The 26,641-nt window shown below is 48.2% G+C and overlaps 11 protein-coding genes and 1 non-coding gene across 13 annotated transcripts; 6 read left to right on the top strand and 6 right to left on the bottom strand.

Moving 5' to 3' along the window:
• Window positions 1-35: 35 nt before the first annotated feature.
• Window positions 36-627, top strand: E1B28_013153 (uncharacterized protein; the record flags this gene model as incomplete). Its single annotated transcript, XM_043158299.1, has 4 exons — window positions 36-109; window positions 172-414; window positions 467-503; window positions 559-627. The coding sequence occupies 4 exons, from the start codon at window positions 36-38 to the stop codon at window positions 625-627; spliced, it is 423 nt and encodes a 140-aa protein (XP_043003643.1).
• A 25-nt stretch (window positions 628-652) lies between these two features.
• On the top strand, window positions 653-1,518 carry E1B28_013152 (uncharacterized protein; the record flags this gene model as incomplete). The annotated part of the gene is made up of 4 exons (XM_043158298.1): window positions 653-657; window positions 719-802; window positions 895-954; window positions 1,020-1,518. 4 exons carry the CDS (start codon window positions 653-655, stop codon window positions 1,516-1,518), a joined length of 648 nt encoding a protein of 215 aa, XP_043003642.1.
• Window positions 1,519-1,602: 84 nt separating this feature from the next.
• On the top strand, window positions 1,603-1,694 carry E1B28_013151. Its single transcript has one exon. It is a non-coding gene; the product is annotated as a tRNA-Asn (tRNA).
• Window positions 1,695-2,136: 442 nt separating this feature from the next.
• On the bottom strand, window positions 2,137-4,766 carry E1B28_013150 (uncharacterized protein; the record flags this gene model as incomplete). The annotated part of the gene is made up of 6 exons (XM_043158297.1): window positions 4,552-4,766; window positions 4,285-4,438; window positions 4,135-4,230; window positions 3,938-4,084; window positions 2,819-3,878; window positions 2,137-2,762 (listed from the first exon to the last, which is right to left on the bottom strand). The coding sequence occupies exons 2-6, from the start codon at window positions 4,354-4,356 to the stop codon at window positions 2,137-2,139; spliced, it is 2,001 nt and encodes a 666-aa protein (XP_043003641.1). The 5' UTR covers window positions 4,357-4,438; window positions 4,552-4,766.
• A 1,361-nt stretch (window positions 4,767-6,127) lies between these two features.
• On the top strand, window positions 6,128-7,228 carry E1B28_013149 (uncharacterized protein; the record flags this gene model as incomplete). The annotated part of the gene is made up of 4 exons (XM_043158296.1): window positions 6,128-6,157; window positions 6,211-6,678; window positions 6,731-6,882; window positions 6,934-7,228. The coding sequence occupies 4 exons, from the start codon at window positions 6,128-6,130 to the stop codon at window positions 7,226-7,228; spliced, it is 945 nt and encodes a 314-aa protein (XP_043003640.1).
• A 162-nt stretch (window positions 7,229-7,390) lies between these two features.
• On the top strand, window positions 7,391-8,872 carry E1B28_013148 (uncharacterized protein). The gene is made up of 3 exons (XM_043158295.1): window positions 7,391-8,244; window positions 8,310-8,337; window positions 8,389-8,872. Exons 1-3 carry the CDS (start codon window positions 7,499-7,501, stop codon window positions 8,815-8,817), a joined length of 1,203 nt encoding a protein of 400 aa, XP_043003639.1. The 5' UTR covers window positions 7,391-7,498; the 3' UTR covers window positions 8,818-8,872.
• Window positions 8,873-8,901: 29 nt separating this feature from the next.
• On the bottom strand, window positions 8,902-11,564 carry E1B28_013147 (uncharacterized protein). Its single transcript, XM_043158294.1, has 9 exons — window positions 11,330-11,564; window positions 11,095-11,274; window positions 10,947-11,034; window positions 10,640-10,887; window positions 10,445-10,572; window positions 10,010-10,385; window positions 9,796-9,947; window positions 9,582-9,736; window positions 8,902-9,518 (listed from the first exon to the last, which is right to left on the bottom strand). Exons 1-9 carry the CDS (start codon window positions 11,495-11,497, stop codon window positions 9,193-9,195), a joined length of 1,821 nt encoding a protein of 606 aa, XP_043003638.1. The 5' UTR covers window positions 11,498-11,564; the 3' UTR covers window positions 8,902-9,192.
• Window positions 11,565-12,519: 955 nt separating this feature from the next.
• E1B28_013146 (uncharacterized protein) lies at window positions 12,520-13,064 on the bottom strand (the record flags this gene model as incomplete). Its single annotated transcript, XM_043158293.1, has 3 exons — window positions 12,520-12,660; window positions 12,728-12,966; window positions 13,022-13,064. 3 exons carry the CDS (start codon window positions 13,062-13,064, stop codon window positions 12,520-12,522), a joined length of 423 nt encoding a protein of 140 aa, XP_043003637.1.
• A 1,067-nt stretch (window positions 13,065-14,131) lies between these two features.
• On the bottom strand, window positions 14,132-14,469 carry E1B28_013145 (uncharacterized protein; the record flags this gene model as incomplete). The annotated part of the gene is made up of 2 exons (XM_043158292.1): window positions 14,132-14,331; window positions 14,388-14,469. The coding sequence occupies 2 exons, from the start codon at window positions 14,467-14,469 to the stop codon at window positions 14,132-14,134; spliced, it is 282 nt and encodes a 93-aa protein (XP_043003636.1).
• A 689-nt stretch (window positions 14,470-15,158) lies between these two features.
• E1B28_013144 (uncharacterized protein) lies at window positions 15,159-16,923 on the bottom strand (the record flags this gene model as incomplete). The annotated part of the gene is made up of 2 exons (XM_043158291.1): window positions 15,159-15,592; window positions 15,651-16,923. 2 exons carry the CDS (start codon window positions 16,921-16,923, stop codon window positions 15,159-15,161), a joined length of 1,707 nt encoding a protein of 568 aa, XP_043003635.1.
• Window positions 16,924-18,534: 1,611 nt separating this feature from the next.
• Window positions 18,535-22,666, top strand: E1B28_013143 (uncharacterized protein). Of its 2 annotated transcripts, XM_043158290.1 has the most exons (13): window positions 18,535-18,689; window positions 18,781-19,140; window positions 19,196-19,270; window positions 19,479-19,554; window positions 19,609-19,809; window positions 19,864-19,960; window positions 20,021-20,563; window positions 20,620-20,721; window positions 20,772-20,890; window positions 20,955-21,041; window positions 21,108-21,813; window positions 21,879-22,367; window positions 22,429-22,666. In XM_043158290.1, the coding sequence occupies exons 2-11, from the start codon at window positions 18,854-18,856 to the stop codon at window positions 21,801-21,803; spliced, it is 2,283 nt and encodes a 760-aa protein (XP_043003634.1). In that variant the 5' UTR covers window positions 18,535-18,689; window positions 18,781-18,853; the 3' UTR covers window positions 21,804-21,813; window positions 21,879-22,367; window positions 22,429-22,666. The 2 variants fall into 2 exon arrangements, with proteins under 2 accessions (XP_043003634.1, XP_043003633.1); XM_043158289.1 differs by having other exon boundaries at window positions 18,540-18,689; window positions 19,196-20,563; window positions 22,429-22,644.
• Window positions 22,667-22,941: 275 nt separating this feature from the next.
• E1B28_013142 (uncharacterized protein) lies at window positions 22,942-26,641 on the bottom strand. Its single transcript, XM_043158288.1, has 10 exons — window positions 26,363-26,641; window positions 26,227-26,304; window positions 25,929-26,165; window positions 25,297-25,869; window positions 25,198-25,233; window positions 25,087-25,140; window positions 24,958-25,032; window positions 24,816-24,902; window positions 24,072-24,755; window positions 22,942-24,021 (listed from the first exon to the last, which is right to left on the bottom strand). Exons 1-10 carry the CDS (start codon window positions 26,385-26,387, stop codon window positions 23,048-23,050), a joined length of 2,823 nt encoding a protein of 940 aa, XP_043003632.1. The 5' UTR covers window positions 26,388-26,641; the 3' UTR covers window positions 22,942-23,047.

The raw sequence follows: 26,641 nt of genomic DNA, 5'->3' as shown, positions 1-26,641 counted from the left end.
TTGTTTTTTTCCTCGCTCCCTTTAACGTGCTGGTCATGTTGTTGCGCATCGCGCCAGCGATAATCTCGTCTTTAACCTTTATTGTTGTCAACCAGTTCTACTTCAGTCTGTGAGTCATTGCTGCGGATGATATCTGTCTTGTGCTCCCTCCAAATTGACATGTCTCCGTAGGCTTATCTCATCCCTTGCTGTAGTTCCCTTCTCCCATGGTCTGCAAATAGATGTTTCTCCCACCGTCATAGCTGGATCTTTTTCTGCCGTAAAATGGACTCGAGATTTATGCAATGATCCTATCACATTCGGGCTGGTATCGGTGAGCCTAGACGGCGACAACGAGAGCCTTCGATATCTGGTTTCTGTATGGGCTGGGGACGTGAAGAGTGGGACAACGCGAGTGGTGTTTCCAAGTCTAGGGTGAGTAAATATATTTGATGGTAGTCTTCACCGCGATTAATCTATCCTGAAGCCAGACAGTTTCTGTTGGCAGTAGTAAAGGAAATAGAGTAGGTCCAGCCTACGAACCTCCAGGCTTTCCTCACTTGACTGGATCTGCTGTAGAACAGGAACATCCCAGCCAATCTCACGGTTGCCGGTCCCCGTAAAACAGGTATTGGCAGTAAACAATGAATCAATTATCGGAAGCCCTTCCACAATGCAGTCGGTAGTCCTCTCCTCGAATTCAGAGCTTTTCTCTAATGACTGTGCCCTCTGGTATCAGCACCAGTTTCACACTGACGACCGCAGCTTCCAGCACGACAAAAACCATGCCGTTGGAGCACTCAACATTAGCAAAAACTGGCAGGTGAGAGTTTAGCGACTATCTCAGTCTTTACATCGGAGTTGAGTCTCAATATTCTCTACACCGATCTCCACATCAACGGTCACTGCGGTTAGCTACATAATGACGATAACGCCAGCTATAACGACGTCCGTATCTTCTGGCCCTGATACCAGGTGGGTTGAGAGGTTTATATCATTCTGAAGATATTCCTAGCATTGAATGATCTTTTCCTTACTAGTCCTTCCCACTCACTACCTGATAACAACCAAACCACTACCCAAACCTCACAGACCGAGCCAACCCATACGATTCCTGATGAGCCAGACATGTCTCAAACACCGTCAAACATGCTCTCACTCCCAACGGCTCAGTCCCCTCTTCCTCTTCCTTCTCCACCAAGACCCAATTGCCAGGAAGAACTGACATGCTCTCGCAGACGTGACGCAATCACCTTAGGTGCCATCACTGGGGTCTTTCTTCTCGCCTTAGTTGCGCTCGCGTATTTACGTTATCAACGCCTCGAAACACGAAGACGACTGGAAGAGTTCAGAGGGAGATTGTTTGGGGAACCACCGCTCCCTGTCAGAGAGCGTTCGTCTCTACGGATAAATCTGAACCGTTTATTTGATCGTTCATCAAGAGGTGGGAGATCTTCCTGTACAACGAACAGTAGTAGTACTTGGATGATTGGGCGACATTCGAACGGTCAACCTGATGGTTCGGCGCGTTTTGTTTGATAGTTTTTCGGTACGGATGCCTTCAACTCGCAGGTGACGCTCAATACCTTTGATATCAACTTACCCATGAACACGGATACCATGTGCCCCATGGCTGAGTTGGTTACAGCGTCCGACTGTTATCAAGTTGATTGGAAACAATCGGAAGGTCGTGAGTTCGAGCCTCACTGGGGCAGTATTAATTTTCTCCTGTCGGAATTGAACTTTTTTTAGAGGAACTTTGTAACTGCTACCATGCTAATTAGATATAAACACGCCACTTTGGTATATACGTGTCGGATGTGATATGGATTTCTACAGTCTGACGTTCTCATCATTGTTACAAATTAACTTTTGTACAGGCCACGACGTGTAACTCTCGTACTTACCTGGAAATGAGATGGTCTCGAAAGAAACACAATAAAATGGGCAGAGAACGGGAATCGGCGGACCAGCCCGGGTATTTGAATATATGACAGCGAGGTAAGGAGGCCACGCCAGACACTGGATGAAACGTGACTGTAGCTAGGGCCGTAGAAGATGAAGGTCAACCCCCTAGGGCGAGAAAAACTTTGATTGTGATGAACGAGCTCAATATGTAATCGAGGTCGGCAGCTAAAATCGCATTTATCCGACATGTCAAGAACCTGACACAGGCTCTTCAACTACTAGGGTCTGGTCCCCATAATCGTCACCCAGTGGGCCCTCAATAATAACAGTTGTTGCCCCTGACGACGGACTCCAATTTATTGTGCTCGAATCCTTCACGACGGATAGAGTCCCCCGTAGATTTTCAGCTGATGGCGGCCATAGAGTTTCCAGATAATCCACGATCTCCCTCGTCTGGATCCAATATCTCCGCGTCCATGATTCCGACGAAGGATCTATCGTGTGATTCAGGTCGTTGAGATGTCTATCTAAAGACCGTATAAACCGTGGTGTGTGATCCGACGAAGCGAAGGCAGAAAAGTCGCGTGTTGTACTACTCATGACGAAAAGGATGGCCGTACAACATTTCCGAATCCGCTGAAGAAGTTGGGCAGACTGAGCACCGTCATTTGAAGGTTTAGAGAGCCAGGAGTTGATGTCGTCGAGCAATGACAAACTCGATAATCGAACGGAGCGTACGGGATGTGTCCAAAGCATACGCGAGATCGAAAGTAGAGGATCGACATCCTGAGAGTTGACGTGTTCCTGGAGAAGGTGATGCTTGAGGGTGGAAAGGAGCTGATGTAAGAATATTTCATATTCGGGTGCAGGATTTTCTATGAGTTTGTCGACCGTCAATGATTGATGTACCCGATTTTGATAAAGCACTCACCGCAGTCAATTGCTCCGGGAAGGGTCAGATACCATAAGTATGCCCCGATGTTATTCGAACCTGGGGAGGTATTAATCTGTCGTAGGGCAAGTTCAGCACAGAAGAGCTGAACATCTTTGTCCCATGAGTGAGATGACAAGAACTTCTGATTCAAAGCATCCCTCTTGCCACCTCCGTCTTCACCGATTACAAACGCTTCCTCCTCCTCATTCACTTCTTGAAGACAATGGAAGAGATTAAACGCTGTAGAAAGGTTGTCTCCGAATACGTCGCGAATCCATTTAAGACTCCGAACGGGATATGTGTGACAGTCAAAAGACGGAGGTTGATGGGAGCGGAAGAGTTTGAAGTCAACGGAGGCCCAATCGGATGCTTCGAGATGCCATCGAACGTTACGAGAATTCGCCCTCACAAAAGTCGAAAGAAAATGGACCAGTCTATAGACCCACCATGATTGGGGCGACTTGTAGGGGCATAGGAATACGGAGTCAGTTGATGAACGGGAATTCCATGTCAAAACGTAGTAGGCAGGTAAGACGGTGGTGAAGATAAGAACGAGAACGCTACTGCTGACCGCGAGTGTCGTCACAATAGCAGGGATATAGTGAAGTGACCAGAGAAGGTCGAGGAGTCCGGCGAAGAAGAGTACGAGGGAAATCTGAAGAAGGATTGGGAGAATCGACAAGACGATTGGAACGCCCCATTTGTGGAATCCCTCAAAGCGCATATGCCGGAGGCCAAGGGAATCTTTGTGCGAGGCGGTCGGTACATCTCTCCGGTATTCATGAAGCCACTGCTTGCAAAGAATACCAAACAGGGCAGTAGAAAGGCTCAGAGTCAAACTAAGGAACCAACAGGTGTTGATTCGTATAGCGGATGAGGTGGGTATAAACATGCCATGCCCTCTCATATCATTAGGAACTGTGAGAGGATTCGACGAGTTTAAAAGTTGTTGGGAGATTTGAGTCAGAATTCGAAGGCTGGCTTCGTTTGGATCCTCTTGGAGTTGACGGTAAGACTCGATAATGAAAGCTGTGACCGCGGCGGAGAACAGACCTGCCTGGAAATTGGCTGGCAGGATGAAAATCTTGGAAAGTCGATGAAAACGAATACACGAACAAAGACAAGAAGGGTATCAATATGCTCTTTCCATCCCCTACAATTCTCATCGTCATGCCTCTCGACCAACTTGATACATTCTTCCCATGGGTCGCGTTTCTTTGGTGGACTAAACCGATAGGGATCGCCTTCTGTCCACGGATTTCTCTGTAAACAACGTTGATGAGCAATACTTGATAATTCTGGGGGGAGACTACCTCTGCGTGATCTGTGGCGGTTCTGTTCTTCAAATCTGCGAGTCTGTCTCGGATACTGGTGCGTGAAAACTCGGTTGAAAAGCGAAATTTCCGGGACTGCGAGATGAAACGTTGTCAGATCTCGTATCATACGAATGCGTTATAGCTCACCCTATCATCTCTTCGAGGAGTATTCGGGGGAGTTATTGGTGATTCAGGAGGAGTAGGGACCCGAGGCAGCATGGATACGAGACGATCACGTTCTTCAGCGTTACCATTATATTCGATTTCCCATGCACACAATACTTGCACCACTTAGTTAATGCTGTTACTCGGCGTTAATTCTGAAAAAAAAAAGAATTGAGATGCTGTGTGAGGGGTACCTAAATGATGTATGAATATAGAACCGTATCCGGAATTCAATTCCCTAAGTTTTACCTTCTGAGCACCTGAGGGTGCGAGAGCGGTCGGGAGAGCGCAGTTCAAGTGGTACTGGTGTGATCCAATGTTCGTGTTGACGGGTTCAGTTTTCCCATGATTGACATTGACAGATAGAGAGTCAGGATATGACACTGAGAAAATAACGTAGAGTGCCCTAAGCACTCATCTGAAAGGCTAGAGCTTGAGTAGAGAGTCGAATAGCTTGATTCGAGTGTCTCCAAGTTGGAGGGTTATTCACCGTTGTTTGGCTCGGAGGATGCAGGTAAACAACGGTCATATCACTGGGTCCCCGCTTCTCACTCGACAGCATTTTCAAGTTCTTCAACGACGTTGACTGATTGACACTTGACTCACTACGTCGTTGCGCAGCATGGTCGTTGATTATGTTTTAAACTCCGTTCTTTACCAACGCTACGGTAGTAATAACTCACTGTCGTCTGCCATGGCCAAAGTCAACGAAACTTTGTTAGTTCCGAGATAAGGGCTGGGCTGAGTACTGAGTGCCGAGGCACGAGGATCTTATCGACTGTGAGAAAGCTATGCTTTGACCGCACGTCTCATTCTTTCTCTTCATCGCACGCTCACCTCACGGCCTTCTCCAGCCTTTTTTCTCGTCCCACCCTCCTTCCTCAACAAGCATCTCTCTCTTCTTCAGCGCTGGTCGCCCAGATCTCGGCTTCTTGGCACTGAAGCGCTCAGGTTTGGCCCTGGCCCACTTTTGGGGCTTTTTCTTTCCGACGTGTTTGCTGTCCCAGAAGACGTCTTTTCACCACGTGTGCTCCCAAAAAGGCCTCCGGCAAACCATTAAACTGAGATAAAGTTAGACCTACCAAGCTGAGATAGAGCAAGAGTTACTCTGTCCCAGGATAGATACCTTCATTGAGGTCTTTTGGGTCTTAGGCTCTTAATCGTGCGATTCAGAGTCCTCAGCGTGCCGGTGCTTCGAAGTCTTTGGCGAGGGAAGCACTTATAACTTGAAATTTCTCAGGATCAGCGCTCTAATGACGTTTGTTACCTCATTCACGGAAACGCGAAACCTCCAGAGTTCAAATCTTGGAAATCATATCTCGCAGAGTTTTCCTCCCCGAGAAAGTAAATTATTGAGTCAGCCGCCTGCACCTAAAGACTTGGATAGTGAATAATGGAACTGGGGTGGATCGGATCAGGGTGACATCCGTCGGATGGAAGCACTCTCCGTCGGATCGGCGCCACATTTGTATTCCCACGAGTAAACTCACATACGATAGTGCGTTATCCGTCGAACGCCGGAACCCGACAGCTATCGGAGGATCGTCCGATCCGCCAGAGGCCGTAAATGGAACCGCCCGACCACAAACTTGAACCGATCCGAGCGGCCCGTTGAGAACACCCTTGCTGGATCACCACTTGAACTTTGGTTGTTGGGTTCTGAGCTATCACCGTACAAAGTGGAGAGCGCCCAGATTATTAATGATAGCAGGCTGTTATCAACGGCTGCTACAGGTGTAGAAGCTGAACTAATCCAACCCTTCTATTTAATGCGCATATTCCAGTGGGCTTATTCGTCGGACTCGTCTACTTTCTGCTCACAAACATGAACGACGCGCAATACAAAGACAAAAATGTGAGTAGAAGAAAATCATACAAAGCCATTCTGTGAACTAATCCTCCCTTTAGTCCATGTCATTACCACACCCTGAAAAGTCCTTTATCAAGTGTACCGTTCAAGAGGTTCTCCAGAAGTGCAACCTCCCGTTCGACAGGCTTCCGTTCGACGAAAACTTCTACAACCGATGTAAAGAGATGTTGGACTCCAAATACCATTTACCATCGTCGATCGGTCCATACCTCTACGTCGGAGCCTCCATCGCCTCTACAGCATATTCCCATCTTCCAGAGGACAACCGAGTGCACGTCGCCATATATACTACACTTGTGTCAGCGCTAGATGATAATAGTCACAAGCGGATGGAAGGTTTCAACCATCGGTTCGTGAAAGGACTTCCGCAGGACGATCCCATCCTCGATGCTCTGGCAAAACATCTTCTCGATGCACATGAGTATTATGGTCAAATACAGTGCAACTTGATTGTGACGTCCACGTTGGACTTTGTAACTTCTTTGATGATGGACATAGACATGACAGTGAGTTGTCTAAATTCATGGATGTACCTATTCTAACCCCTATCTTCTCTAGAACGTAGCCTGCTCACCCAGTTTCGCCGCTTACTGTCGAAGTATTTCTGGCGTCCAGGTGGCCTACACGATGTTTATGTTCCCGAAGAGCATCGAGTTCACATCGTATATTCACTGTTTACCTCACATATCAATTTACATCAATTACCTGAAGTACGGTTCATCTCCGCTCTCTCCATCTATCATAATCTGACCTAAAACCAGTGACGTGCTTTCGTTTTACAAGGAGGAGCTTCGGGGGGAGGAGGAAAACTTTGCATCTATGCTCGCAAAGGAATCTCTGATCACGAAGCAGGAGGCCATTCAGCGCCTCGCTGATGACGTTGTAGAAGCCGAGAGAAATATCTCGAAAGGATTGGCTGGCAATCAGTCCGCCTTGGACATTTGGCAGAGCTTCAAAGTGGGATTTGTTCGTTTCCATACCTCATGCCACCGGTACAAGCTCCAGGAGTTATTCGAACTCCCATTGACTTCCTGGGAGATCCAGAAGATGGGCTAAAAACTTGAGGTCGATGCCATAGAAATGCATTAAGTTATTGGCGTTTTAGAGTATATAGACTCAGTAGTATCGGAGTTAACTGTAATTTTCATAATTTTGTTCCAATTTTGTTCAAGTACCACTTCCGCACGTGATGGGAATTTTACTGGAAAGCGTCCGTTCGGTTCTCTCAATCTGCTTTCAGCCTTCAACGTTCAACTGCACCGCTACTTGAAGACACCTTCCTTCCTTCCTTGCCTTGCAAGATCTTGGACTCTTTATGACAAACCGATGGGATCTTACTGGCAGACGATAGCTTCGTCTCCCGTACCATCTTCGGTGCTCGCGATTTTGCTCTTGACGGCAGTGTTAACGGTCAAAAACGCGACTTACCTCCAACGTTTCCTTCTTTTCACGCTTATATCTCTCCTCATCGCTCACACAATCACTTCTACCACAAGTGCTGGTGCCGTCTTCGTTGACTGGACTATCGGACATATGCTAATCCATATGTTACTAATGGCCTCCGATTTTCTCGTTCTCTCTCAAGACCCTCATGCAGAATTTCTTCCAGTACGAGAAAACGAAAGCCAGCGGAGTAAATGGGGGGATAGGTCACTATGGTCGAGGCTGAAATGGGCTTTATCCTTGATGCTCAATACTCGATGCATTGGATGGACGCACGAACCTCGAAAAGGGATTCTACCCGCTCCTCGAGTGTTTCGGCCACGAAGACAACGCATTCTCCTTACATCCCTTCAAGTATTGCAATTCTTCGTATTGATGTTACTCAACGACGTCTTGATCAAACTCAATCCCGCCTTCCGATTCGGAAGCCCTGGCGTCAGTTCCTCTGGAATGTCTTGGCACCTACTGGCTTGCTTAAGTGGTGGGCTGATTGTATACGCACCTTTCAGTATCGGGCATGCAATATGGGAGCTTATCTGTGTTGGAATTTTCGGGATGGACAAGCCGGGTGAATGGTGTCCGCTGTTTGGAGATATAGGAGAGGCGTGGACCGTCACTCGGTTTTGGGGGTGAGTACCTTGTAAAAATATTCTCTTCAAGCGGTTCTGGCTCACCCAGTTCAACCCCCAACTAGTGTTACGTGGCATCAGACGATGCGCCGTGTACGTGTTTTTCGCTTCTACAAACGTTCTTCATACTGATCCCACTCGTAGTCTTTCGGTTCTCATGCGCGTTTTTTGGCTCACCGTATGATGCGACTACGTCAAGGATCCTTTATGAATCGATTAATCCAAACCCTCGTGGCGTTCTTTCTCTCGGGAGTCATGCACCAGACTGGTGAATACATGGTCGCTCGTGAGCATGGACATGGTTGGTGGAATGAAGGCGGAGGTAGCTTCAGATTCTTCATGTTGCAACCCCTAGCAATTGTGTTAGAACACTGTTTACTAGGAGGGAAGGTCTCGAAACCGAGCATAGGGTGGAGAATTTTTGGATATCTATGGGTTCTGTTATGGTTCAGTCTGACTGTACCGGTATGGTTGAATGGAGCAGTAAGAGTCGGGCTGATGGATCAGAGGGTTGGGTTGGTATTTCCACGATCTTTCAATGTGTTACCGGGAGGATGGGATCAGTATCGGTAGACGAAATCACTTTCACGATTTTTGGGTCTCAATAGTAAATAGAAGAACTACACTTAGATGAAACTATCTTTGCGAATTGCGTGCTGAGAATTAAAAGTTCCCAAAAAAAACCTTGTTCCTCGAGTTGTATGACGAACCCTCGGAGGCATTGATTTCCATTACTCAGATACACAGCATGGACTCTACGGCCGAAAGCAGAAAGCAAAAAAACTTTGTAACTAGAGCATACGCCTTCAGAGGTTCAACGCCAGCCAAAAGTAAGGGAAAAAAGAATGGCGAGTCTACGAATCGTAAAAAAGTCCTTCTGCACGCATTAATGAAAGTTACTACTATTCCGCGCTCTTCGCCTACAAGCCTAACCAAAGCTCTTCAAACTTACTTACAATTAGCAGGAACAGTATCATCATCCTGGAAATCGGGAGTTGCATTCAACCCGAGACCCTTTTTGGCGAATGACGTTCTCAAAGTACATTCATTCGCACCGTTGTTGAGGGTCTTATCGGCTTGGACAATAGCGTCTCGGGCATCGAGTACGGTCGGGTTGCAAGGTTGGAGGGTAAGACCGGTGATGATAAGGTTCATCCAGACGACATTCCCCTCTTTACCGGTGGGGTCTGTCTTGGCGTTCGCGTTGAAACCGAGGGAGGTGACGAGGTCTGCGTATACGGTATGGAGGGTGTTGGCCCAAACTTCTCCAATTTCTGTGTAAACGGAGAATATCAGTACCCCCGTTGAGGGATGGGCGAAGGGGGGTAGAAACGCACGGTGAACTTCCTGAAGCTTCCCGATATCAGAGTACTTGAGAGGGTTCACAGCTGGGTCGACAGAGTACGGCTTGGATCGGAGACCTCCAGCTTTCCCGGAAACACCTTGTCCGACGACAAAGTCCTGGGTTTGAGCTGTGGTTTGAGTCATCCAGCTACATTGGGGGGATGATCAATGAATAAATTGGAGGGGGACACGGAAGAAACGACATACTCGGCGACAGCATCAGACCATCCCTCACCCATACCACCAGCCTGGAGAGATTGCAAGCAACGGCCAGTTCCACCTCCAGTCATACGGTTAGTGACACCGTGGGTCAATTCATGAACAGGGACGGCGTTCTCCATAGCACCGTCCTGTCTAGGCTAAAGATTGGGTGAGATTTGAGTCGATTTATTTAGTCAGAGTGGCGAGAGAAAGAACCCACATTGGTAAGGTCGAAGATGAACATACGGCATTGACCAGGCTGACCATCAGGGGGAGTAGCGAAGTTGGCGTTGTTTGTGCCGGAAGGATCTTGGACGGACATCAAGACTGGGTCTGCCTCTGCGCCACCCTTCCCAAAGTTGGTGTTCTGGAAGTTGAATGCTTTCTCGGTGAATCCGTATCGGTAAAGGATATCGTGGTATTCGTTAGCGATGAAGAATCCATTGGTACGGGCAGCATCGATGTTGGTGGGGTCCGTAGGATCCTTCTTCTGGTCGTAGGTGAAGTCGAAAGTGAGCTGTCCGTTCACGTCCTTACCAAGAGTGGACTGGACTTGGTTTTGGCCGCTAAGCTTGACAACGACGGCATTGTTTCCGCTGTATCGGGGTGCTGTTCAGCCTATCGGAGTTAAAAGGTCGAGAAAGAGAGAACTTACGTGGTATCGGTGGTGTTCGTGGTTCCATCATTGTTCCATCCAAGGGGGGAGACGTCGAGACTTTCCGGGTCTTTGATCAATTCGAGACCATCACTGATCAACTTCTTGTCGATCGGTAGGGCCCTGAACTAGGAGACGAATATCGTTTATCAGCAACCGAGCTGCATGTCAGTTGAAAGAGGTCTGTCTGCTCACCGACGCATCAGCAACGAAATCATTGACGGAGACGAGCTTTCCAGAATGGGCATCAACGTAGGCCTCGACAAAGGACTGGTCGGCCTCGTTCTCGATTTGAACAGCGTGTACCAGAGCCGCGGAACCATCGGGCTGAGCAAGATATTGGAGCGCGGGCTCAATACCATTGTGGGTACCACCGAGTGTCGATTCTGCTGTCGAAATTGCATCGTCGACATCGACCGTCGGCTTCGAAGGGGCGATGTTGGCTATCAACACCCACAGTTAGTCAGGTCAGGTGGAAGGAGTAGATCTTGATGGGACATACACGTAGCGACGAACGAGTTTCCGAAACTGATCGCATTGTTTTTCTGGAAGGCAACGTTCGCCACGGCATTAGTAAAGGGAACCCCGTCCTGAAACATTCATCATGATCAGTAACCTTGCGGGATCAGCGAAATGAACTTGGCACGCACATGGACTTGTTTCACATAACCGCACGAAAGGCCGTTCTCCGCCGCCCATCCTGACGTCCATTCTAGGTTGGACGAATTGACTTGGAGATTGGTTGCCAACCAGTTCATAACATTCGACTTGAGCCCATCAGGTTGTGCGAAGGATTGCGCGTCAGCCATCAACTTCCCTTCACCGAAGGTCTGCAAATGAAGAGCTTTCAGCAGAAGACAAAGAAAGAGATCATAGTTAACGCACTTGGAACTTGGGTTGAGGATGGTAAGACTCCAAAGAAACCCCGCGACCGACCAGTCGTCTGCGATGAGTTGCATGTTTGGAGGATGCTGGCCAAGGAGCAGCTTCCGACAGAGACGCGCACAGCACGGCAGCAAGAACAGCGACGAAGAAAGACTTTTGGAAGCTCATATCAAATGAGTGTAGACTCGTAAAAAAAAAGAAAAAGGAATTGAAAAAGAGACTGGTCGACCAGGAGGGGGAGTGGGGCTGAACATTGGGCTATCCCCTCTTTATACTTGTTGTCAGCGTAACTGCATTACGGCAAGTAAATACAAGTTACATAATCGAAACGGGAGGTGAAGGCCGTGCAATGGATCCTGATTCCGGAAAAAGGAGAAAAAGGCAACAAGCCGATGCTACAATGAGCTCGCGAAAGCAGAAACAAATGATAAATCAGACCTACTCCCAAGGGAATCAGTATGTCAGTATGACCACAACACTTTCAATTGTTGACAGAATCATCGCAGAGGCAGTGAATCTATTGAGAAGTCTGAGAGGGCGGTCTCCCTGCCAACGTCGAGGGAATATAAGTATATAGTAATCCTTCAAAATAGATGATCTTCATATGCGTGCGGGGATTGTCAGTTGATGCTAGTATGCTACGAACACGAAGATGATTCAGAATCACTGAAGATCATCGTCTGTGAGGCAAGTATTCAACCAAGTACAACGCCCAGAGCGTACTATTCCATGTGGGTTCTAATTAGAATGTTCAACGGCCCGCGTAGTGTAATGCGGCGGCGCATGGTAAGTAAGGCCGTGTGGCAGGCCATGTTTGTTAATAAAGATGTGATCATCGTGCCAGGGTGATGCAGGGGAATACTTTGATCTGCTCGCTGTTGATGAACCAGAACAGAATGAGTGGAGGGTCGAAGGATATCGAAATCAAATCTGCCAACCTGCACGTACGTTGCCTCATCTACGTTGCAGAAGCCTAGAACCGACTAGTCGTCCGAAAAGAAGCTGTGAGGTGGCACAGGCGATGCAAGACTCCATCACTTTCACGTGGATGGATGATGGGGATCATTGGTCGTCGTGAAGCTTGAAGCTTGAAGGACTGACTAGAGTAGAGTCCAGCGATCATTAATTTGAATATGGCCGTTTATCAGAACTCACATCAGGCATAAATCTCTTCCATACTTGACCCCCAATCAGCGAATACAGCAAGCAAGATGTCTCGGGTAACCCATAGTACCGACCCAATACATATGCTTATCAACCACAGGTGCGTGAAACCCGAGCGAAAAGGCGAAATTGAACGAATCCCCATTCGTTTCCTTCTCAAAGAGTAACTACATCGCCGAAAGTTCAAACACCGATATCAGTACACGAGGATAGTGAAAGATCCGTTGAACATACCAGAGAGGTGATTGCGTTTCCTTTGAATTTCGAATCAAAAGTTCGGAAGATCACCAGGTACCCCATCCCGAGATCCAGTCCGCGCATCCACAATCCTCCAAAGAAATATCGACATAAAATGGCGAGCTTCTTACAGACGGATGGGACTATCGCCTCAGGCTTCTTGGAGAGGGCAAAGGTGCGATATACAGAGTAGAGTTCTTGCGCTTCTAAAAGGAGGGGAAAAGAAGGGGGGGGAACTGATTATTCATCAATTTCAACAACAGGATGAGAAAAATGAAAGGACAACAGTACTCGTTGTATCCAGATACGCTGATGTTCCGGCTGTTCGCTTCATTTACATATCTGATCCAGACGCTAGCCAAGCAAATCTCCTTCACAATTGCTTGACAGATGGATGCGAGAAAAAACGAGTGAAGGATTGTATTATCATTAGTATCATTCATCAAGTTCATCCGAAGTTCAAGACGCGAGTTCACAGTACAGTTGGCTCTCGTGAATGATGATTGTTGGTGACTGGCAGAGAGAATTGACGAGTTGCCCACCAAAAAAAGAGGGAAAAATACGAACCTTTCAGCCTCAGTCCGGTTTGCCGGATGACATTAGCCATCTTTGCAGCATATTAGTGTCCCCCCGAGGACGAGCCCAACACATAATTTACCCCGAAATCTACCTTGTACCTTGGTGACTGGTTGCCCTAGAAAATAGCGATGTGAATAGATGGATGTATCGAAGTTACGGGTGGATGGATCTTCCCCGGCATTACTATCCAACACTTTCTCAGGGTTCCGGTATCACGCAAATGATGCCAGACGGTTGATCAACGGAGATTCGTAGTGGGTCTTTTTCGTCCACAGTCGCGTATCCGTGTACTTCCCAAGTATACTTGTCACTTGATATCGTTCTCGATTATCCTCGGAACGTTGCGTTTAACGTCATTCTCAAGCTTTCTGGATCCATGACACCGTCGAGTTCACAGTATAAGAATCAGGAACTAACATCATCCTATTATAACTATAACGACACTCACAACTGTGTAAAGCATCCGCTGTCAAGAGGGTAAAGGGGAGCTCTGGTATGTTGGAAGGTATATTCGAAAATGAGGCGTAGCTGAGTGATGTATAACTACGATCGGCGCGAAACTGAAAAACAAATTCAACGCGAAGGAAGGACAGGTTGGAATTTTAGGACCGAGTTGAAAGTACTCACAATCCTAGCTTCGGCTTCGATATCGAATATTCTGTCGACAACAACTGCGAAGAGAGTAGGTGTCCTCATCTGAGAGATTTCGAGCATGCATTGATTGATTCCGCAGGCGTAAATGTGCATGAACCCTCCCTGTGGAAAATCAACTGTCGTTAATCATAAGGACAGAGTTGAAGAGATCCGAACGGACCCTTTTAGCTACCTCTTCCACCCCCTCATCTGAATCTTATCCAAAGTAGACTGATAGCTCGCGTTAAAATGTGGCCCTCCCTCCAACGTCTGCTCCTGTTTTTCATCCGTACCGGACACGAATACATATGAATTTACAAAGGGTGCACGGTGGTATCCTGTGCTGACGGGCTGCACGAGCTTTGCAAGCGTGGGTATAGTCTTCAAGTCTGCAAAGGTGTTGAGAAAAACCACAGGGCCTCAGGTCATTAGAAAGGTAAGGTACCGATGACTGTGCGAACCCTCACTGCAACCTGAACTGATGGATCAATGTACGAGGTGTTCTCCGTGTATTGAAGATTTAGCATCACGATATCGAGCTATAAATGGGTCAGACTGTATTTCAGGTTGCCAGGGTTTTAGATACTTGCCGAGATTGTCTCTACAGTCCCTGACCATTGTTAAGTAGTCGGAGTTCACGTTGAACAGCAATCTAGGATGGAGTAGGGTCTCTACCAAAGGTGGTTATATCTGGCTCCTGTGCATCTACCGACTCCTAGTATAGCATTATATTTTGGATTGTCAAAACATTTCAAGAAACAAAACGCACCTTGAAAATTTGAGGATGGTGGCGGAGCGGAGTCAACCATATTTCAATCAGGTGACACAAGGTCTTGCCGGAAATTTGAAATTCGGGATCAACGAGCTCTGATATACTTCCTCCAACTCAAATTGAAATGCTATGGATCACGCAAATCTCGCAGGTTGAAACAAGGCTAAAATTACAAATGAGGACGTAGATGATCCGATACTACCGATACAAAGTTTAACTACATGTAGATCAATAATAGGTACAAGCGGCCGTGAGCCTGGTGTGCGGTAGTGATGATAGCGAGAGGTGCAATGTGAGGATAGCTAGAAATGCAGCAGGGTATGCGGGTATGGGTGACTTGGTGACTGAGTGGAGTCAAAAGCAGGAGAAGCACAGTACAAGAAAGCGGAAGGTTAAAAATACAAGAAATGGAAAGAGTGGAGTGGACCCGGTGCATATTCATATTCATGCGGGGGGCAAAAGGAGGGGATGGAATAACGGCTCGGCGCGTTGTACACCGTAGGAACCGCAACTATCGAGCAGCTCGTCGAACCTGGCTTGGAAGGACGAATCGTAATCTTCAACACCGCCGATAATGTTAGAGAAATAGGTTTCTGAGTAACCGGTAATCAGTGCATTTGTGATGTCGTTCATTTCGGAAATGGCGTAAACGTAATATTCTCGTTCAAAATTGAGAGGGAAGGTTAGGACCTCTACAATTCTTTCAGCGATGCTTAATCCGGGTTGGATGTCGTCGTCGGAACAATCAGAATCGAGGTCGGACAAATGGGAAGTATCGGATATGTAGCCTTCGCTGTCCTGTTCGAACGAGCGACTCTTGGCCCACTCCCAGTTGTCATCTTGTCCCAACTTGAATGTTGGAGAAGATTGATCCTTCGCTGTCAGAAGAAATTGAGTGAGCGTCGTCAGTCAGTTTAAGTGAGAGAAGAAACTTACTCTCGAAAACCTCGCATTTGATTTCGAGCATTGGTTTGAACGCAGAGTCAAAATTTTGGCCGAACACACGGGGGGCTTCGCTGACTGGGAGTTCGGGCAAATTTGCGCCATCCTCCACAGCCGTATTTACTTCAAGCGACGCATGTGGCATTGGTACCTCAGTCTCAGCGCAATCGGTGAGTACTTTGGAAACAGGCCCGGACAAACTCGTGTCGACGTCGAAAGATGATTGAGGCTTGGGCTCATCTTCCTCATCACTAGTTCTTTCTTCGTCATCTCCCCTAGGCGCGTCCAGTGGTTCGGGGCTATTTGCAGAGGGTTGGAATTGAGCTTCAACTTCCGCTTCCTTCGGATAGTCGTCGCCATCGAACATGGCATTCAAAACCTGACCGTCGAGTACCGCATCATATCCTGTACACGTCTCTTCGTACTCCTTCACCTCCTTCGGTGCGCCACATACTGCATCTTGAGGCAGGGGGGTTTCGTCCGATGGTCCCACTGAAGGTAAGGAAACGTCGACATCGTCTGAGTGAGGCGGGGAGGAAGATGTGGTCGGAATAGGGTTAAACAAGGGATGGGTGCCGCTCGTGCCGCTGCCAGAGCTAGCTGAGGGGCTGGGAGTAGTTGCCGGCGATGACTGAAGGTAAGGACGCGCATAAGTCAAACCTGCGAAGTGTGTCGCGTCTAGCGCCTCGGCGAAATAGATCGGACCTGGATAAGCAATAGCGTAGGTACCAGGACTAGCACGTGGTGGTACCCCTCCAGTGGCCGTCCAGAGAACGGGAAGAGGACTGATTGAGGAGGGAAATGGCAAAGGGTACCCACTGCTCCCAGGGATCGTGCCGAAAGATGAAGAAGGAATTGGCTGTGCAGGGCTAGTAGCTTCGGGAAGTCGCTGAGAGGGCTGGGCGACTTCTGTTACCTTTTTCCTTCCTTTCGCATCCTTGGAACGTCTCTCGGGCTGGTATTTGTAGTCTGGGTATCTCAGGGCGTGCCGTTGTTTCTCCTTTTCGGCGAGGAGGTAGTACTTGGCAGCACTTCCGTCCGTCTTCGCGACATCCCACCGCTGTGATGCAATTTTGGAAATTTCCTTCTGATGGAGTCTGTGGAGTTCAGGGGCAATATCTTTACGAAACAAGACGAAGGCATTTGGAGGTCTGGGAATGTGGTCATCTACCCGTTTCCTGGAGCGCAGCGGCTTCTGGGAGGGAACTGAGGCGGTCGTCCCAATATCGTTCTGAGCTAACTGGGCCGTTGGTTGAGACGCGTTCATGGTCGACAGTCGTATTCAGTGGTCGTGAAATAGAGATGATGAGCAATCTCAAGTCGTAAACGGGGATGGATGAAAATCAAGAACCACCGAGCCACTTATCGTTTGTGATGTGGCATAGAGTGTATAAGCTCAAGTTACGGTGTGAAGGGAACGAGGGGGACGCGATTTGGAAAGGAAGGAAGGTGATGCTTGACTCGAGAGTGCCCGCACGACTCAAATAGAAAGCCTGACATAATCAACCACTTTTCGCACCGTCACTCAGTGGATGCCGGACAGATGCCGCCCTTTAACAAGGAATTTTCCGCAGCACGTGCTTTCCAATCGTCGAGGTCCCTTACAAACATAACGACTGTTGAAAACGATAGGAGCAATTACAAGTTAAATACTTCGTTACATCCGCCGCAAGAGACTGAATACGTGTACCTGGCGGGAGATACGTGCGAAACAGGTCTGCGTCAATAGCTTAGCAGGCTAAAGCTCCCCTAGAGGACCGTACCCACATTCTGGCATGCTATCTCATTGAACATAGGAACTCGAGAGCTTGATGGACGGGCCATTATTTCGTCTTCTCGCAGAAACGTATTCAAAACGTATTCGAGGCCAGGAATTTTGAACTGCATTGAATTTCGGTCGTCTTAACTTTCCGGACGGTCACTGAGGATGAAATGTTGAGGAAGATGGCATTTTGGAAGGAATGGGAGAGGGTGGAAGGACTTGTAAGCGGATGAAAAGGCCATATTTTATTACTCGGTGAAGACAACTATCAAAATCAAAATGAATCCATGTCTAGGCTATAGCAGTGGTGTCCATTACAACTTGTTGAAATTTGAAATGAATCAAACGTTGGCTCGTCTGTGTCTCTTCGGTGTTTCCGTCCGAAACTCGAATCACCCGTGACGGACCCTTTCATTGCCTCGGTGCGTTTGAGCAACGTTCGAGAGCAAATGTGTCGTACAGTTAACCCAATCGCCCTCACGACCTGTAACTCGCCCAAATTGACACCTTCCCGTGCATCATCATCACGCGATGGAGTATAGGTGGGGCTGACTGACAAGGGGGATATGATCGACTCACTGCGAATACCGCATAGTATCAGTCACAGGTGGTAGTGGTGCGCCTCTCATGTCTCAGCAAAACGCTACCTCCCTTCAAGTATGAAGTAACTTGTACGTCCCACGAGATCGGCCGCGTCGCTCCAACAGGGTCACCCAAAAAACATAGGAAGAACATCACTCCAGGGTCCCAACTTAACCTCGGATGAAAACGTTTTAAACTGTACTAGTTCCTGTGGCGGTGGCGTCCCGAACATTACGGTTAGTATCGTCATCACGGCGACCTACGTTTGAAAATGAAAAATAGTTGTGAGGTTGCAACGTGATCAAATTATGATATTTCCCTCGGACGCCAAGTGGAACCAGGTGAGAGAACCATATGATGTAAATTGTGGCGACTCACGCTAAAAGCTGTAGAGATAAGGGTCCTGGAGTGGGAAGAGTAATTTAGCGGGAGAAAGGAAGAGAAGGAGAACGACAGAAATGTGGTCTGGATGGAGTGCGTATTGAGTGCGTACAAAAACGCGTGATTTGAAGTGTGACCAAGAGTAACGAGCGGTTGTCACATCTCTTTACATCTTGCGCTCACCAGTTGTCCCTCTCCTTCCATAATACAAGCTTCAGTAACAGTTCCCGATCCTGACATTCCACGAGAAAGGCGGAAGGAAGGAAGACCGAAAGAAGGGCGGTCGCATCTCAATCTGTGGAGTATTGGTACGTCCGACATACTCACGGGTTTTACGAGGCATTATTTACTTATGTGCTTATCTCTGGCCACTGACTTGTCGAATCCTTATCTCTTCAGGTCAGAGTAATTGTTTCCAGATCAACTCTGTTCCCGATTTACACCGACCTCCCAGAACCCTTGCATTACTCAAATGCCATATCATGATAACGGGAAAGGTGCAAAGGCGGGTGGAGCTGGCTCGCAACACGCGAAGACCACAAATACGAATATCAACGCTCATTCCAGTGCCAACCATTCAAGTTATAAATCTCACTCTTCTGGGAGCATTGATCATCCTTACTACTACGATCATCCAGATTACGGCTCTGGATCATCACCGAATTCAGGTTCAGCTTCAATCATGACTGAAGACGAAGAAGATTGGGAAGATTATGTTAAGGGAGGGTATCATCCCGTAAAGATTGGGGACGAGTTTAGGTGTGTAATAGTCTTGTTTAGGAAGCACTGTTGCCGATTAGGATCATTCCCGTAGCGATGGAAGGTATATTGTGGTGAGAAAGCTCGGATGGGGTCATTTCAGTACGGTCTGGTTGGCAAAGGATACAAAGTAAGTCGTCCTTTATATGAATGTTTCCTTTATCTTTTCTATTCCGTCTATTTGCCTTTATGCCTAGTCGAGAGCTTCGAATTCTATCACGACTATTTATTCCTTATCTCGACAAACGCAACTGCGCTTGATCTCTCTATACGGGGCTACGTCCCTTATCGAACCTGGGAATCCCGCCATTTCTCTCATGTACTCACAAGGCTCGTAGATTAGACCGCCACGTTGCGCTGAAAGTCGTCAAGTCAGCCCCACGATATACGGAGACCGCGTTGGATGAGATCAAGGTCCCTTCGCCCGCCTCCGTATGCTGCACTTGTCACTGCTAACGCCACCTCCAGCTCCTTCAACGACTGATCACTTCGTCGACACCTCCTTCCTCTTCCTCTACTTCACCTAGTCCATCTTTGACCCATCCTGGGCGGTCCCATGTCATCTCGTTCCTCGACCATTTTCGCCACAAAGGACCGAACGGAACCCATGTCTGTATGGTATTCGAGGTTTTGGGGGAGAATTTGCTAGGACTGATCAGGCGATTCCAGGTCAGTGAGATCGTTGAACGGCCAACGTCCTGGCTGACAACGGAGTACTTTCAGACAAGGGGCGTGCCTATACCGCTCGTCAAGCAGATCGCCAAACAAGTCCTGTTAGGCTTGGATTACATGCACCGGTGTTGTGGGGTAATACATACTGGTCAGTGCGGCTTTGAACCTCTTTTGAAAAGCTTTCGTTCTTACTTTTTCTGCTCTCTAGACCTCAAACCCGAAAACGTGCTTATAGCCATCGACAACGTCGAAGATATCATCCGTGCCGAGCTAGAGAACGCGAAACTGACCGGAGTTCCACCTTCCGCTGGTCGTGGGGGTAACCAAACTCCCCGAAATCCTTCTGCTTCCTCGTTTATAACCGGGAGTCAGCCGTTACCTAGCCCAAGTTCGAGTTATGGAAGCTTAAGAAGTCTAGTGACGGGAAGTCCTGGTGGAAGCGGGGGTGGGATGTCCACAAGTCCTTCGAGTGGGGTGATGGACAAATTCAGCTTTGGGATGACACCTATGAGTGTCGGTCAATCACCTACCTCGACGACGACGAAAGAGGTCGAAGGGGTGGCAGAGGCTGTTGGGAGTGTGTCGATCCGTGGGGATAGTGGCAGCAGGGAGAAAGGCAAGGGTGAAAGCGATGTAAATGAAGGAGAAGAGGATGGTATAACTTTCGGGAAGAAGGTTCCAATCCAGCAATCCTTGAGTGGGAGGTCAAGTCAGAGCTTATTAAGTCGACAAGCGCCTGATAAACCAGAACGTTAGTTTTTCCCTATTCGATGGATTAAAACGATTGAGACCCCAATCCTTGGATAGCGCCACAGTCATCGCCGCAAGCGGCCCAGAAGCCTGCCCGCCCAGAAGAACTTGAAGGATGGAACGAGAAGATCACAGTTAAGATTGCTGATCTAGGGAATGGTGTGTTGATTTTTTGTAGCTTGGTCTCCTCTCTCACACTCTACTCGTAGCAACATGGACAGAACACCATTTCACAGACGATATCCAGACGCGGCAGTATCGCTCTCTGGAAGTCATTTTAGGATCCAAATGGGGACCAAGCGTTGACGTCTGGAGTGTCGCTTGTGTTGTATGTGCCTTCCGTTGTACAGTCATTTTCCCGGATGCGTACCTGAGCTCTTTCGTTCGTTCAGATCTTCGAATTGATCACCGGAGGCGATTATCTCTTCGATCCTGCTTCAGGCTCGAGATACTCCAAGGATGATGATCACATTGCGCAGGTACGGTAATCAATCGCTCTTTGTGGGTGTATACCTGAGACTTGATGTTGATCGCTCCCAACACAGATAATCGAGCTTATGGGTCCGATCCCGCCTAGTGTAGCGTTGATGGGCAAGTACAGCACCGAGTTCTTTTCGCGTAAAGGAGAGCTTCGGCACATTCAAAAACTGCGGTACTGGCCTCTGGAAGCTGTATTGCATGACAAGTATGTCTTCCCGAAACCGGCAGCGGAGGCGTTAGCGTCGTTTTTAAACCCGATGTTGAGGTTGGATCCGGGAAAGAGGGCGAGAGCGGGAGATATGGTTGGACATCGGTGGTTGGAAGGCGTCGTTGTGAATGGTGAGGAGGAGGTTGGGGCTAGGATGCAGCAAGGGCGCACGAAGGAGATTCGGCAGGAGGAAGGGAGTGGTGAGGTGAAGGGAGATACCAAGGTGGAAGATGAAACGACGACGGTGACGGATAAGGCTGCCGTTAGTGAAGCAGATGCGTTGAAGACTGTTGAGGATATTCCCCCGATTTCTGAAGAGGAAGAAAAGCAGGAAGAAAAGCTGGAGGAAAAGCTGGCCGAGTCCAGTGAAGCCGCCGACGTTCAGCAGCCGTCTGTACCGGATCCTCCTCCTCCTTCTGCTTCTACTCCTACTCCCGTTGAACAACCAGGCCAAGGCCGGGGTGGTGGTGGTGGTGGTGGTGGTGGTGGAAATAGAGGAAATAGAGGTGGAAATAGAGGGAAAGGCAATAAAGGCGGACGCGGGAAGAAGTGAAGAATCTATGGTGTGTTATGGCGAGGACATATCTTTCGTGTGATATTCAAGGTTTCTGCTTTCATACATCTCTAGGTCCATACCCCTATATCAGTATATCCTCAAGTTGCATGCGATCTCGGACTTTGACATGGTCTCGGTTACACTTTAGCACTTTTGCTGGTGTATTCAATTGTAGACACTGTGTATTTCTACCCCTCCCATCGGTTCATGTGTTCTGTGCACTTCGATTTTCCACGATAAATGAGGCGAGTGCGAGGAAGTACGACAGGCATGCGAGCGCTCATGGCTTTCGAACCGCGTTTTGATTCCCGCGCCCAAATACCCTTTTCAATTTGAATAGGCCAGGACTTGCTTCAGGCACATGTAACTTGGCCAGTTGGTTTTACACACTCCATCGGCCTCACAAACTGCTCCGAGTCAGTAGGCTGGAGCCCATGCTTCACAGAAAAAGAACGCGGCCAGAACTCTTGCTCCTTCCGTCTTTCTCTACAATTCCCTCTCGGCATGTACCTTCAGGAACAAACCTCAGCTCTGGGCACTGTATAGTGACGTCTACTTGGCGTAAGTGCATAGTGCCTTCAGTAGAGTCAAAATTCTAAAATCTAAACTTTAATATATTTAGGAAGTATACCTTCATTGTCGCAGTCATTAAGCGCCGGCTAACAAGTTAGCGAAAAGCGCATCGTATACCCGTCGGTTGTTCAAGCTGCAAAACTGATTGTCTCGGTGCTGAGTCTGGATTCTCAGGTTGCCGTCATTCCTTTCGATGAATCCTCTATTGCTACCTAATTATCGTTGGCTTACTTGCTGTCACTGCACTAAAAAAAGTGTATAACACTGACACTCAACCTTGCTCCAGCCTCCGGGGTTCAATTAAGGGTTATTATTGTTATTGTTTGTAAATGGATAGAGTCAAACACGTACATAACCCTCGTTTACAATCTTAAGATAATGGTCGACATCGATAAAGTGAAATAGGAAATCCTGAATATTTACTTGGACAGTGAACATCAGCGCAGGGAGCGTCACCGTGAACTCGTGAACCTTCACCGCAACAGCAAATGGACAACTACCTACTGAAAATCTGCCCCAAACAGTTCATTGAGGTCGCAACAGGTGTGTGTGCAGGCGAGTCTTTTGAATGATATATACGATAACATTAGCAGTGAATACAAGCAATCTCGTGAAAATCATAAGGTACCATATGAAATAAATAAAAGATAATTTTAAGGGGACCGTCTTCAATAGTAGCGCTGTACCTCGGGGCCCAAGCTCATCACCATCACCCAAGTCCCATCCCTTCGCACCTCCGTTCTCATCCCATGGAATGTCGAATATGTCCCTAAGACGTCACTCCTCCTAAAATTCCCAAAATATCTAACATCCTCCGCCATTACCACCTCCATAAGATCATTCCTCCTCCCTCGTTCCCTCCTCGCCGCAACCAACCTATCTAAATTACTATATTCCGTATTCGTCGGAGACCCAACGACAGTCTGATAATCCGCCAACGTCAACGGGGTAGCAAAATAATCCTGTATGGCCAACAAGACATCACGAAGAGTGATCGTGGTCTGTTTCTCAATCTTGATGGGCCCCCATCGCTGATCCATCATCCACCACTGCAAGACAGAGTTGGCAGCGTACTGTGAATCGGCTTCGACCCAGATTTTGTGTTCGGATGTACCCCTGAAGACGTTGACGTTCCTCCCTTCATCCACGAGTAGCGCGTCCTCGCTCAATCCGATAGGTATGACCATACCGAATTTGGTGCGGAACGAGGCCGACTCGGGTGATTGCGTAATGTTCCATCGCAAGCCTACAGGGTTCAGGTAACCCATCGGGTTATGAAGAAGACTAGGGTGGATCTTTGCTGGAAATGGGAGTGACGTTGAAGGGTCGGGTGAGCTTGTGGGAAAGATCGTGTCAGGGAGACAGTCAACAACGGGGGGGAACAGGTCAGGTTGATGTTCGCGATGGACGTAAGGTCGGGAAAGGGGATCTGATTCATCTTCGTTCGAGGTGCCGTCATCGTTGCAATGGCAAGAACAATAGCCGCCGCCCCCACCTCGACGACCACAACAACGGTTTCTCCCTCGCCCACAGCTGACGTTAGAATACCGGGTGAGCGGATTTCGTCTGACTCGAATGTGAATGTCGGGCTCGCCACCATGTGCTGCAGGGTTACGAATATCCCTATCGAGATTCACCGCACCTATCCCTTTGTTTAGTTTTTGGAACTCAAACCAGAAACCACCAACTTACCGGTTCCCATGCCACCACCACCGCTCGAATGGTTGACATCAAAAGGACTTTCGCCAGGAACACTCGAGATCCCAGTATTGTGACCATTACTATTACCAGCCTCCGCGGGAGCAGGGGCGACACGTCGTCGGAAAGAGAGAGTGGCGTCGTATTGAACAACCTCGACTGAAACTCCGCCAGGCGGAGTAAGCGCGGGTGTGGGCGCTGGTTGAAAAACAGATATGCTTCCTCCACGCGTGCCACTGGTCATAGTCGTATCAACATCATGAAGCACGGAAGAGGGAGTGGTATGTCGGAGGATCCGACGACGAGGGGTCCCAGTGCCAGTGCCAGTGGAGGGTATACCACGTACTCGTGGGTCATTATCTCTTTGGGGCAAAGGCGTCGCTGCTCGACGGGTATCTTGAGCGTGTTCGCGTTCCTGCCCATCAGCACCCACAACAGTATTGCCGAAGTGGGGCGTAGCCATACCGCTAATATTTGCGGCATTTGGAGGACTAACCGATGTGTGGGAGGGACCAACACCACGCCCATGATGCCCATACGGGGATGTAGTGGTAGAACGCAAAAATGTCGACGGTCCTTGGGGTGGGGTGTCGCCATCAATTTGAGCGTTAACGATGGGAACAGGATCTCGTATTGTTAGAAAACTGGGTTCTTGATTTGGCGATGACGGAATATCGTCTGAAGATAATAGTCGTCGGAAAGAGGTTTAACTAATAACAACTATGCCGTGTACCATACCTTCCGGTAGTATAGATAAAGATCTGAGGCGATTATAGAAGTCTACCGCCGGGTCATAGCGTGCAACAGTTCCCAGTTCTACCGGAGCTAAGTACCACTCATCAGCAGATAGTCTGCAAAAGGAAACGAAAGGACAGCTCACCCATTCTCGCATGCTGGTCTCGCATCCTGAATTCATCATACCAAAACCGAATTTCTCCAGACAGTCTATCTTGAACTAGGGGGAAGGGTTTGAGCGATGAGATGATACGTAATACAAGTATGAGCTTACTAGGACCGAATATGGAGTATAGTGCGTCAGAAAAAGCTTCTGCAACTTGGGCAACTGCTGGGGGAGAATGGTCAGTTGATAAAACACCAGAAGAGTTAATTATGGGCATACACTCGAACGTTGATCCCTCCTGCTCCACGAGTTCTACTGAAAAGACGAGAAAAATGATGTTTAGTAAGTAAAGGAGATAAGGTGAAAGTGAGTTCTTACCAGCACGCATGAGATCGTCGTATAATGAGATTAGCCTTTGAACTGTTCGTGGATCCATTTCGAGGGGTGGTGGGGTTGTAGAGACTGGTCCAGCTCTTGGTGGTATCGTTATGCCAGCCGCCTCAGGCGGGTTATCTCGAGGTGAATTCGAATTCCATGTTTGTCCGCGGGTGACCTCGAGGTGCGGATTGGGAGATGATCGCATTGCCGGTATTTCATAGATACGAGAAGATTGGGAGCCACCCTCCGTACCAAAGAATGGAAGGACGGGTGGTTGCGGTTGAGGCGTGGCACCAGACGGTGTTGATAATGGCCTTCTCCACAGCGACTCAAGCCTTCCTTCGGGGAATATGTGGTGACTCGGAGGGATAGGTAAAGGGTTGGAAAGATTAGGCAGCACTGGGGTGTTCATATATACAGTCACGGGCGTGCTGTATAGTCGAGGTGGGGAGCCTTGTGAGAACCGTCGAACCCAATTATCAATGGTATCGAAGAAACGGACGCGATAAACACCCAGAAGTTGAGGATAATGAGCGAGTTGAAGATGAGCGATGGGTTTGGAAAGCGGCCTGACTAGGAGTCGTATTTCGTAGTTAGTAGAGTTCTTTGAGAATTAAAACACTTGCGCTGACCGAATTCGGTGCAAATTCGTAAAATTTGACGCGCCAAATTCCTAAAGTTCATGTCCTTCGTCAAAGCATAATTTAGAGTCGGATACTGGACAGCGAATTGATCGTAAGTCTGAGCAAATTCGTGTTGACCCGTTCGGGCGGCGAGACCCAGTTGGTGGTGATAAGCTAAGAACAGGACCAATGTGTCACGAATTATCCCCATGTAGTCCTTCAAGATATTTGGAGGGAATGGGGAACCTAAAACGAAACGGAAACGGGTCCTCAGTCAAAGAAAAACGGCCATCCATACAACTCATACCATATGGCCATGCACAATCAACGTCTAATAAGTTGCTTTTGATATTTGAAGCAAGCGTTTTGAAAAAAACTGATGGGTCTGGGAATAAGAGAAAGGTAGTAAGACCAGTGTCAAATCGCTTCACAAAACCACGCACCTGGTTGACCAGCCTCCATTGTCATCCACCAGGGATTATCTGAGGCTTGCCTATCCAGCACACCCTTATATGGTCCATTGAAAGTAGATCCTTGTTGACTTCAGTATCCTTGTCCAGACAATAAGGTTGCATGGTAACGTGCACAGAAAAGAAAGAAAAAGCTGATGGGGCGACGGAAAATGTCGCGCTACTGAACAACGGCCAACAGACAACAACGACCTGATTTGGCACGTAAAGTTGACGACTATAAGGGAATTGTGTAGCCAACTTGCGACTACA

This window comes from Marasmius oreades, chromosome 9 (assembly GCF_018924745.1).
Source record: "Marasmius oreades isolate 03SP1 chromosome 9, whole genome shotgun sequence".
Taxonomy (NCBI): domain Eukaryota; kingdom Fungi; phylum Basidiomycota; class Agaricomycetes; order Agaricales; family Marasmiaceae; genus Marasmius; species Marasmius oreades.
Note: the sequence above shows the minus strand (reverse complement) of the source record. Positions and strands in the feature narration are given on the sequence as shown.

What these genes read in the sequence shown, in the direction of transcription:
- E1B28_013142 (XM_043158288.1), bottom strand. Translation starts at nt 26,387, where the DNA reads ATGACAATGGAGGCTGGTCAACCAG. An exon ending in ATACTCCATATTCGGTCCTA is followed by an intron (nt 25,033 to 25,086) that starts GTAAGCTCATAC and finishes CCTTCCCCCTAG; the next exon opens with TTCAAGATAGACTGTCTGGA. An exon ending in TGGTGGTGGCATGGGAACCG is followed by an intron (nt 24,022 to 24,071) that starts GTAAGTTGGTGG and finishes ACAAAGGGATAG; the next exon opens with GTGCGGTGAATCTCGATAGG.
- E1B28_013148 (XM_043158295.1), top strand. Translation starts at nt 7,499, where the DNA reads ATGGGATCTTACTGGCAGACGATAGCTTCGTCTCCCGTACCATCTTCG. An exon ending in ACCGTCACTCGGTTTTGGGG is followed by an intron (nt 8,245 to 8,309) that starts GTGAGTACCTTG and finishes ACCCCCAACTAG; the next exon opens with TGTTACGTGGCATCAGACGA. An exon ending in GGCATCAGACGATGCGCCGT is followed by an intron (nt 8,338 to 8,388) that starts GTACGTGTTTTT and finishes TCCCACTCGTAG; the next exon opens with TCTTTCGGTTCTCATGCGCG.
- E1B28_013143 (XM_043158290.1), top strand. Translation starts at nt 18,854, where the DNA reads ATGCCATATCATGATAACGGGAAAGGTGCAAAGGCGGGTGGAGCTGGC. An exon ending in TCTGGAGTGTCGCTTGTGTT is followed by an intron (nt 20,891 to 20,954) that starts GTATGTGCCTTC and finishes TCGTTCGTTCAG; the next exon opens with ATCTTCGAATTGATCACCGG. An exon ending in ATGATGATCACATTGCGCAG is followed by an intron (nt 21,042 to 21,107) that starts GTACGGTAATCA and finishes CTCCCAACACAG; the next exon opens with ATAATCGAGCTTATGGGTCC.
- E1B28_013147 (XM_043158294.1), bottom strand. Translation starts at nt 11,497, where the DNA reads ATGAGCTTCCAAAAGTCTTTCTTCGTCGCTGTTCTTGCTGCCGTGCTG. An exon ending in ATCCTCAACCCAAGTTCCAA is followed by an intron (nt 11,275 to 11,329) that starts GTGCGTTAACTA and finishes CTTCATTTGCAG; the next exon opens with ACCTTCGGTGAAGGGAAGTT. An exon ending in GAAGCTTCAGGAAGTTCACC is followed by an intron (nt 9,519 to 9,581) that starts GTGCGTTTCTAC and finishes CCGTTTACACAG; the next exon opens with AAATTGGAGAAGTTTGGGCC.